General features: G+C 56.3%; 1 protein-coding gene across 1 annotated transcript; it reads right to left on the bottom strand.

The window, feature by feature from the left end:
* Positions 1-3: 3 nt before the first annotated feature.
* LOC134015815 (HEAT repeat-containing protein 5B-like) lies at positions 4-10,226 on the bottom strand (the record flags this gene model as incomplete). The annotated part of the gene is made up of 19 exons (XM_062455350.1): positions 10,049-10,226; positions 9,618-9,934; positions 9,273-9,384; positions 8,674-8,826; positions 8,411-8,510; positions 7,035-7,144; positions 6,761-6,924; positions 5,927-6,102; positions 5,674-5,779; positions 5,302-5,492; positions 4,904-5,063; positions 4,509-4,698; positions 4,201-4,370; positions 3,615-3,762; positions 2,308-2,487; positions 1,826-2,083; positions 1,121-1,302; positions 864-932; positions 4-126 (listed from the first exon to the last, which is right to left on the bottom strand). Coding segments are annotated over exons 1-19 (2,994 nt in total), but the record flags the coding sequence as incomplete, so codon positions are not given.
* Positions 10,227-10,425: the final 199 nt, after the last annotated feature.

Below are 10,425 nucleotides of genomic sequence, written 5' to 3' on the forward strand. Positions count from 1 at the left end.
TGTAGAGCTGGCTGGGAGCCCTTCCGAAGCCTGCACTTTGTCCAGAGACGACACCAGCAGGTTGTGGACTCTGCGCAGGTCGTTCAGGTCACTGACCACACCACTGCCGATCCATGTGCTGCACACCTGCACACACAAGTACAAACACACGTGCACGTCAAGGTGACAGGTCTTTTGATCATTTACAAGATGACTTCCTCCAGTAGCAGACATGTGCACTGTTTCTACAGTTTATAAATATAAACCTGTCTCTTGAAGGCCAGAGAAACCATAGCAGCTTCCTGTCAGAGACAGAAACACGTTCACACACGCAGACAAAACCAGCAAGGATGGAATCCTGTGTTTCTCCTGGAAGGAACTTAATGAACTCGTAACCAGAGAGAAGAAAAGCTCTCAGAGAGAGGGATGAAGACAGAGGGGGAGGGAGAGCGAGCGAGCGAGCGGCCGAGAGACATAAAGTGATCAAAAGAGAGAGGGGTCACAGTGAGGACTGATTGTGTTCCAGACAGGTATATTCAGCGCCACCCACGGCCTCTCATCCTCCACACGACTCACAGAGCAGCAGAGCAGCAGGAACACTGCGAGCCTGACGGCTCTTCAGCAGGATGACTCACCCTGCGGAGCCGGCAGGGTTAGCTGCTGCTGCATGCTCTGCTAGCACGACAGGGAGGCCAGCACTATCCACCACACCTAGGACCAGGGCTGGTGCTGGTGAGTAAGAGTGTGTGTGAGGGTGTGTGGGTGTGTGGGGTGTGTGAGGGTGTGTGGGTGTGTGTGTGTGTGGGTGTGTGAGGGTGTGTGAGGGTGTGTGTGTGTGTGGGTGTGTGAGGGTGTGTGGGACGGGGGTGTTCAGGGACTCGTACCTGACAGGCCTTGGCGGTGATGTCAGATGGTGTGTCCGGGGAAAACGCGGGTCTCAGAGCAGCTCCCACCTGTACGCGTGGAAGATGGGGGGAAGTCAGTGAGTGAGAACGTTCGTCTCCTGTTCATTTGACGGCCATCGAAGTCACGTGTGAGCTGTGACTAAGTCACGTGGGATCTGTGACAAATTCACGTGGGATCTGTGACAAAGTCACATGGGATCTGTGACTAAGTCACGTGGGATCTGTGACGAACTCACGTTGGCCTGGTACTGCTCCAGGATCACGTGGCCCGGGAACTCAGGCTCCGGCACGGACGCAAACTTCTTGATGATGTCCTCCAGGGCCTGCAGCCCGGCCATGCGCAGCTGACTGCTGTGGTCCGTGGCAGCCATGAAGGCCATGCGGATCAGATCAGACAAGTGCAGCACCAGCAGGTCACCTGGGGTTTGCAGTACATTTACATGAATTAGTTTTTAGCACACTGGAACTTGAAGCAGTTGAGGTTCAGATGGAATGTGTTTAGTTGAGTTTAAACTTGCAACTGAAGTGAGAGTTGAAGCCTCATAATGGGGAGGCATCGTTAGCTAAATTTGGACGATGAGTTCAAGATCACAACCTGACTCACACACCAGGCCTGCTAAACGGTTGTGTTCTCAGAGAACCTTATATAAACACCAGGGAGGATGAAACCTCAACGCTCAGCTTACTCATCTATAGCCTGTTCCCCTGGTTTAAATACAGCTCCCTTCAAACGAAGCTTCTTCACAACCACTCACTGTTCACACATCAGAGTCTGTCTCAATGCCAGGAGAGAGAGATGGGGAGAGAGAGAGAGATAGAGAGAGATAGAAAGAGCGAGAGAGAGAGACAGAGGATGCCAAACGGCTGAAAAGACAGAAACTTTCAACCCTGCAGCTCCAACTCTCTGAGAGGGTCTCCAACTCTCTGAGAGGGCTCTTTACCTTTGGGGTCCTTGGCCTTGGCGGCGCGGGCAGCAGCCAGGTCAAAGTGGTTCTTGGGATCGTTTTCACACAGCAGGATGATGCGGCACAAACAGTCGGCCGCAAATACCCGCGTCACCCAGCGGGGCGCCACGGACGGCTTGGCCTTGTCCTCCTCGCCCAGGGAGGTGAACATGATGTCATCGTCCATCTCATCCTTCTTCTCAGAGTCCTCCTCGTCCTTCCCGCGGTCCAGAGGGACCACAGCGCCCCCTACCTCTACACAGGGGAAGCACAGCGACGCACTGTAAACACCTGGGACTCACATTATGCACCAACCCCACCAAAAGCAAATTCCTCGTATGTGTAAACTTACTTAGAAATAAACCAGACTCTGATTCAGAGAACACGGCTATACAAAATACATCTGATCTGATTAAAACGTTGGCGAGGCCAGCGATGTTGCTGCCTGTCAGGGTCACATGACTGGTCACATGACTCACCCGTGGTGGCAGCCAGGACGTCCTTACAGAGCTTCAGCCAATGGGAGAGCTTCTCCACCGCCAGGGAGGACAGCATGTGACCCAGGGTGTCGTGGATGTCTGAGCACAACTTCCTGTCTGTCTCTCGGTCCAGCATGCCGAACAGGACCCCCTCCAGACCCGTCTCTGTGATGTTCAGCTCTGCACCAGCCAGCACAGGACACCGCACACAAGCAGCGTCACAACAGGCACACCACCTCAGATCATTCAGACGGAGTCGTGAATTTGCTGTGGTGACACTTGTAATGTTTCTAGATGTTAGGGTTAGACACAGTTAGGACAGTAACAGACCCAGGTCAGGGTTAGACACAGTCAGGACAGTAACAGACCCAGGTCAGGGTTAGACACAGTCAGACAGTAACAGACCCAGGTCAGGGTTAGACACAGTCAGGACAGTAACAGACCCAGGTCAGGGTTAGACACAGTTAGAACAGTAACAGACCCAGGTCAGGGTTAGACACAGTTAGAACAGTAACAGACCCAGGTCAGGGTTAGACACAGTCAGGACAGTAACAGGCCCAGGTCAGGGTTAGACACAGTCAGGACAGTAACAGACCCAGGTCAGGGTTAGACACAGTCAGGACAGTAACAGACCCAGGTCAGGGTTAGACACAGTCAGGACAGTAACAGACCCAGGTCAGGGTTAGACACAGTCAGGACAGTAACGGGCCCAGGTCAGGGTTAGACACAGTTAGAACAGTAACAGACCCAGGTCAGGGTTAGACACAGTTAGAACAGTAACAGACCCAGGTCAGGGTTAGACACAGTTAGAACAGTAACAGACCCAGGTCAGGGTTAGACACAGTTAGAACAGTAACAGACCCAGGTCAGGGTTAGACACAGTCAGGAGAGTAACAGACCCAGGTCAGGGTTAGACACAGTCAGGACAGTAACAGACCCAGGTCAGGGTTAGACACAGTCAGGACAGTAACAGACCCAGGTCAGGGTTAGACACAGTCAGGACAGTAACAGACCCAGGTCAGGGTTAGACACAGTCAGGACAGTAACGGGCCCAGGTCAGGGTTAGACACAGTCAGGACAGTAACAGACCCAGGTCAGGGTTAGACACAGTTAGAACAGTAACGGGCCCAGGTCAGGGTTAGACACAGTCAGGACAGTAACGGGCCCAGGTCAGGGTTAGACACAGTCAGGACAGTAACGGGCCCAGGTCAGGGTTAGACACAGTCAGGACAGTAACGGGCCCAGGTCAGGGTTAGACACAGTTAGAACAGTAACGGGCCCAGGTCAGGCCCAGGTCTGCTACTCACTGAGGGGGCTGCTGCCCTTGGGGTCCCCGGCCTTCCTGGCCAGGCTCATGGCGTACTCACACACCTCTGCAGCCTCCCTCTGGGCCAGCTGCCTCAGACAGGCCACCGCAGCGCGCCGCAGCAGCAGGTGAGAGCTGCACAGGTGCACCTGACGGACACACACACACACACACATCACTAACCTGACGGACACACACACACACACATCACTAACCTGACGGACACACACACACACATCACTAACCTGACGGACACACACACACATCACTAACCTGACGGACACACACACACACACATCACTAACCTGACGGACACACACACACACATCACTAACCTGACGGACACACACACACATCACTAACCTGCCGGACGCACACACACACACACATCACTAACCTGCCGGACGCACACACACACACACACACATCACTAACCCTAACTATAAACCCCTAAAACCCTCTGAAAAAGCATTTGAAGTTATGGAACACAGCTAGTTAAACAAGCCCACACACACACACAGCCTTACACACACACACACACACAGCCTTACACACACACACACACACACACACACACACAGCCTTACACAGAGGCAGGGCACCAGGCTGGACAGGTTGACGTGGCGAGGGGCGAACATGTGCAGCTGCTGCAGACAGGAGATGGCAGCTGCCTGCACCAGAGAGTCCGAGTGATCCTGCATGATGGCACAGCCCACCAGACAGGACGAGCGGATAGTGGAGATGGTGGCTCCGTTACCTGCTCACAGAGACAGACACACACACAAAGATGATATAACTTCCTGCTCAGTCTGTCACAAACGGCCCAGATCTCGTCTCAGAACAAGCAGGAACCTTCCACTGCCCCCTGCTGGCAGGACAGAGGAACAGCAGGTACCCTGCAGCTCGGGCCCCACGGTGGTGATGAGGGCCCCCAGGCAGCGGCCCAGGCACTGGTGCACCTCCGTGTGGGAGGGGGGCACGCTGAGGAGCAGGGTGAGCACCAGGGACAGGGTGGGCTCCACGTAGCCCCGGTACATGGGCCCGCTGGAGTCCACGATCAGAGCCAGCGAGTGCAGCGCCCAAGTCTGGAGACACAGGGAGGGGGAGGGTCACGGGCCGGACACTAGGGACAGGTCTGGTCGACCGTGAAACACAGTTGTGAACTCTGAAACCATTTGAGTAAGGAAACAGGGGATATATATACATGTAGAGACAGAGAGAGATAGAGACAGAGAGAGATAGAGACAGAGAGAGGAAAGACAGAGAGGGGAGAGAGAGAGTGGACCTCACCTGGACCTCATGGGAGCTGCCGTCCTGGGCCAGGGCCAGCAGGATGCTCACGCTGGTCTTCAGGTGCTGCCCGGAGCCGATCCCGCCCACGTAGCGATGCAGGCAGCCCAGCGCCAGGGAGTGACCCGTCCTGGACACCACGTCACGGGCCGACTTCAGCCTGCGGGCACACACACACACACACACGCAGACACACACACACGAGAAGGGATTAAGATGGAGAACACACTCCAGAACACTCTTATCCATCTCTTAAGAAAACACGAAAGAGTGAGAGGAGCTCAGTGGTTAGAGCACTCGACCACAGATCAATAGGCCTCAGGTTCGGATCCCCCCCGCCGCTAGATGACCACAGTACACTACATCCCAACAGAGCTGAGCAGGGGCGTGGTGCGTACTTGTCGAAGCTGTACTGAGCCATCCTGGCGATGAAGGTGGCCTCTCCCACCACCTGGGCCATCCTGCCCAGCGCCTCCCCAGCAGCACAGCGCAGGATGGGGTTAGGGTTGTCCAGGGCTCCCATTACCAGCGCCAGCGCAGACTTCCTCACCTCCTCAGGACCCAGCGTGCTCTTGTTCTCTGCGAGGCCCTGCACACACGGACGCCACAGTGTGACTCATACACAGTGTGACTCATACAGTGTGACTCATACACAGTGTGACTCATACACAGTGTGACTCATACACAGAACCCCCTTTCTGTCTCTGAGCCCCATGTTATCTCTCATCAACAGAGGGCTTCACAGCCACCAAAGACAGGAAGTTCCTCACCTTCAGAGCACTCAGAACCGCAGTGAAGATGTTCAGCTGGACCGCCTGCTGGCGAACACCCTTGGCCTGTTTTATACACTCTGCAAAGTGGTCTAGCATCTGCAGCCTGACACACACACACACACACAGAGACACACACACACAGACACACACACACCAGATGAATCACAGCAGGCCAGATCATCCCTCTCCTCCCCAGCTAACAGCCAGGTGTGACCCCCGCCCCCCGCCCCCCCCCCGGAGGCAGCATCACCTGTGCTTGAAGGAGACGTGAGGGAACACCACGCCAAACAGGGCGACGGAGGCGTCGATGACCGACACGCCCAGGGGGAGGGGCCCGGGGATGGCCTCGCCCACGGGGACTCTCAGGTAGATGGAGGAGGGGTCGTGCTCCAGGGCCCCGCTGCCTGACGCGCTGTTGGGCTGTAGCTACGCAGGAACCATGGCAACACAAATGACACCAACGACTCCCGTGAGGACACTGTGGAAAACAGCTGTTCTTTCTACACCGTGCGGAGGACGGGAACAACAGCGATGCGTGGAGACTTGATAAACATGGATTCCACCCCCGGCTGTGTGGATGTAAAGGTCTGAATAAAACCTGACCAAAACCTCACGCCATAAGAACAGTTTCTTTCCATCTGCTACTGGCCTCTTCAACAAGGCCAAGGACTCCCATTGACATTCATTCACTTATTTAACTATTATAAGTCCATCTAATGGCAATTCAGTATGCATAAGCCACTTTATCTCAGTATCCGATTGCACTATGTTGACCATTCACGCTGTTTATTCTTATTTTTATATATATTTTCCCCTCCCTCCCTCTCTCCTCCCTCTCTCCTCCCTCTCTCCCTCCCTCCTCCCTCCCTCCTCCCTCTCCCCTCCCTCTCCCCTCCCTCTCTCCTCCCTCTCCCCTCCCTCCCTCCTCCCTCTCTCCTTCCTCTCTCCTCCCTCTCCCCTCCCTCTCTCCTTCCTCTCTCCTCCCTCTCCCCTCCCTCTCTCCTCCCTCTCTCCTCCCTCTCCCCTCCCTCTCTCCTCCCTCTCCCCCTCTCCTCCCTCCCTCTCTCCTCCCTCCAGACTCTACCTGATCCTCGATGCACTTGTGGTCGGTCTCCTGCAGCCAGGAACCCATGAGGACGCTGTCGTCGTAGTGGCAGAGCGAGCGCAGCAGGGAGGTGGTGGTGTTAGCGGAGTTGTCTGTCAGGGTGAACTCAGCCACCAGCTCCCTCAGGAGAGCGTTGAAGCTGCCTGCACAGCAGGAGAGAGAACAGCAGCACTCAGACACACCCCACAGCACCTTCCACCCCAGCCTGGTGGAACAGCCTTCCACTGATAAGGTGCCCTGGCTCATACTGGACCTTCGTATGTCTTGGGGGGCAGGAGAGCCAGGACGTCGTACAGCCTCAGTCTGACCATGGCAGCGCTGGCCTTCAGGTGAGCTCCGTGGACCTTGATGACGGCAGGGACACTGGGGGAGACAGACCAGCGCTCAGACACCCTCACTGGGGGAGACAGACCAGCGCACAGACACCCTCACTTCCCTCCACATCCTCCAGCACCAGAAGCTCTGGTGACCTGGTGGTCACGGCAACCTGGTCACCTGACGGGCGTGGTCACGGCAACTCACTGTGACATCATGGTCACGGCAACTCACTGTGACATCATGGTCACGGCAACTCACTGTGACATCATGGTCACGGCAACTCACTGTGACATCATGGTCACGGCAACTCACTGTGACATCATGGTCACGGCAACTCACTGTGACATCATGGTCACGGCAACTCACTGTGACATCATGGTCACGGCAACTCACTGTGACATCATGGTCACGGCAACTCACTGTGACATCATGGTCACGGCAACTCACTGTGACATCATGGTCACGGCAACTCACTGTGACATCATGGTCACGGCAACTCACTGTGACATCATGGTCACGGCAACTCACTGTGACATCATGGTCACGGCAACTCACTGTGACATCATGGTCACGGCAACTCACTGTGACATCATGGTCACGGCAACTCACTGTGACATCATGGTCACGGCAACTCACTGTGACATCATGGTCACGGCAACTCACTGTGACATCATGGTCACGGCAACTCACTGTGACATCATGGTCACGGCAACTCACTGTGACATCATGGTCACGGCAACTCACTGTGACATCATGGTCACGGCAACTCACTGTGACATCATGGTCACGGCAACTCACTGTGACATCATGGTCACGGCAACTCACTGTGACATCATGGTCACGGCAACTCACTGTGACATCATGGTCACGGCAACTCACTGTGACATCATGGTCACGGCAACTCACTGTGACATCATGGTCACGGCAACTCACTGTGACATCATGGTCACGGCAACTCACTGTGACATCATGGTCATGGCAACTCACTGTGACATCATGGTCACGGCAACTCACTGTGACATCATGGTCATGGCAACTCACTGTGACATCATGGTCACGGCAACTCACTGTGACATCATGGTCATGGCAACTCACTGTGACATCATGGTCATGGCAACTCACTGTGACATCATGGTCATGGCAACTCACTGTGACATCATGGTCATGGCAACTCACTGTGACATCATGGTCATGGCAACTCACTGTGACATCATGGTCATGGCAACTCACTGTGACATCATGGTCACGGCAACTCACTGTGACATCATGGTCACGGCAACTCACTGTGACATCATGGTCATGGCAACTCACTGTGACATCATGGTCATGGCGCACTCTACAGGAGTCATCAGCCGGCGGATCACATCCTCGGTCAGCAGCTCTGGACAGTGGGCCACAAAGCTCCGCATGGCTGGGGGAGGGAGGTACCATAAGCACTAGCACAACACAACAACACCAGTGTGTATGTGGAATAGTGTGTTTGATGTGTGTGTTTGAGTGTAACAGTGTGTGCATGTGTGTGTGCGTGTGTGTGTGTGTGAGAGAGAGAGTGTGGGGTGTGTGTGTGTCCTCACCACAGAGGGCTCCAGCCCGGCCCTCCAGAGTGACCTGCCAGGAGAAGGAGTCTCCTCTGGCCTTCTCCGCCTCCAGCTCCTTCTGGGAGCGCGGGAACACGTTCCTCCACAGCAGCAGCATCTTGGGCAGGTGGTAGCGCACCAGGGAGGGTCCTGCAGCATCACAACACCACCATCACAACACCGCCCATGCCACGCCCCTCCCAGGGCAACCACACACCCATGGTGGACTGCACACCTCCAGGGACATCCCCTCTACCCCCTGAGCACCATTAACCCCCAGGCAGCCACTATTACCCCCCCCCTCGCCCCCCCCCTCGCCCTCCTTCCCCCCCCTCGCCCTCCTTCCCCCCCCCTCGCCCTCCTTCCCCCCCCCCTCGCCCTCCTTCCCCCCCCCCTCGCCCACCTCCCCCCCCCCCTCGCCCTCCTTCCCCCCCCCCTCGCCCACCTCCCCCCCCCCCTCGCCCTCCTTCCCCCCCCCCCCTCGCCCTCCTTCCCCCCCCCCATCGCCCTCCTTCCCCCCCCCCATCGCCCTCCTTCCCCCCCCCCCCTCGCCCTCCTTCCCCCACCCCCCCGGGTTAAGACATCCCAGGACTCACCCAGGGTCATCAGGGCTCCCAGCAGCAGCCAGCCAGCCTGGGTACGCTGCAGGGACAGACGGCTGTTCTGGGCTGCAGTGCGGAGCAGATCCTCAGCTATGCTCACCACCAGCTACAGGAAACACACAACAGCTCAGAACAACTTAACCCGAACTTAAACAGGCTGAAAGACGAAGCTGTAAAGTAGGATGACGGTTTATAGGGGGAAGATGAAGCTGTTGAATAAATAACATTTACAAACAGGAATATTGATGATTTCCCAGGGGAATCAGGGCCGTAAAAGGCGCAGGACAACAGCTAACCCAGGACATGCACACAGCACTGTGGGCGGCCAGGGTCACCCACCTTGCCCTTAGAGTGTGGGATGCCCAGGACATGCACACAGCACTGTGGGCGGCCAGGGTCACCCACCTTGCCCTTAGAGTGTGGGATGCCCAGGGGACACTGATGCGCCCCTCCCAGCAGGGCAGCCAGGGCGAAGCTGTACCCGCTCACGGCCTCGGGGGAGCTCTTCAGGTTGTTGATGCGCTCGGCGCAGCGCTCCAGCAGCGGGGTCAGCTGATAGGGCAGCGCCACGGCAACGCAGCGCAGACACCAGGCGGCTGCCAGCCGGGCTGCCATGCTGGGGTGCAGCAGCACCGAGGTCACCGTCTCCAACAGGCCTGCCCAGGACACATCTGGGATTATGCTGGGGGGGGGGGGGTGGGGGTTCTGTATGTGTGTGTGTGTGTCCTACTGATCGAGGGCTCCTGTGTGTGTGTGTGTGTGTGTCGTACCGACAGAGGGCTCCTGGATCAGGGGTGAGGCCGTAGCGCTGAGGCTCTGGACGAGGCTGCCCAGCTCTTTAAGGGCACAGACCATGACGTGCTGACTGGCCGAAACATCAGCTAGCCCAGCCTTGCTCTCTCCACTGGTGTCACTCACTACTGCCTCTGAGGGAGGAGGGAGGGAGGGAGGGAGGGAGGGAGGGAGGGAGGGAGGGAGGGAGGGAGGGAGGGTGGGAGGGAGGGAGGGTTAGGCTCAGTATGACTAATCATCAGTCAACTAAAGTCTTTACATTTAATACATTTTTAATATACAGAAAAAAATTAAATATATATAGCACATTGGGCTTCAAGTAATGTGCCGTCCCCTCTGAGCCTAGTGAACCACA

The sequence above is a fragment of the Osmerus eperlanus genome, unplaced genomic scaffold (assembly GCF_963692335.1).
Source record: "Osmerus eperlanus unplaced genomic scaffold, fOsmEpe2.1 SCAFFOLD_866, whole genome shotgun sequence".
NCBI lineage: Eukaryota > Metazoa > Chordata > Actinopteri > Osmeriformes > Osmeridae > Osmerus > Osmerus eperlanus.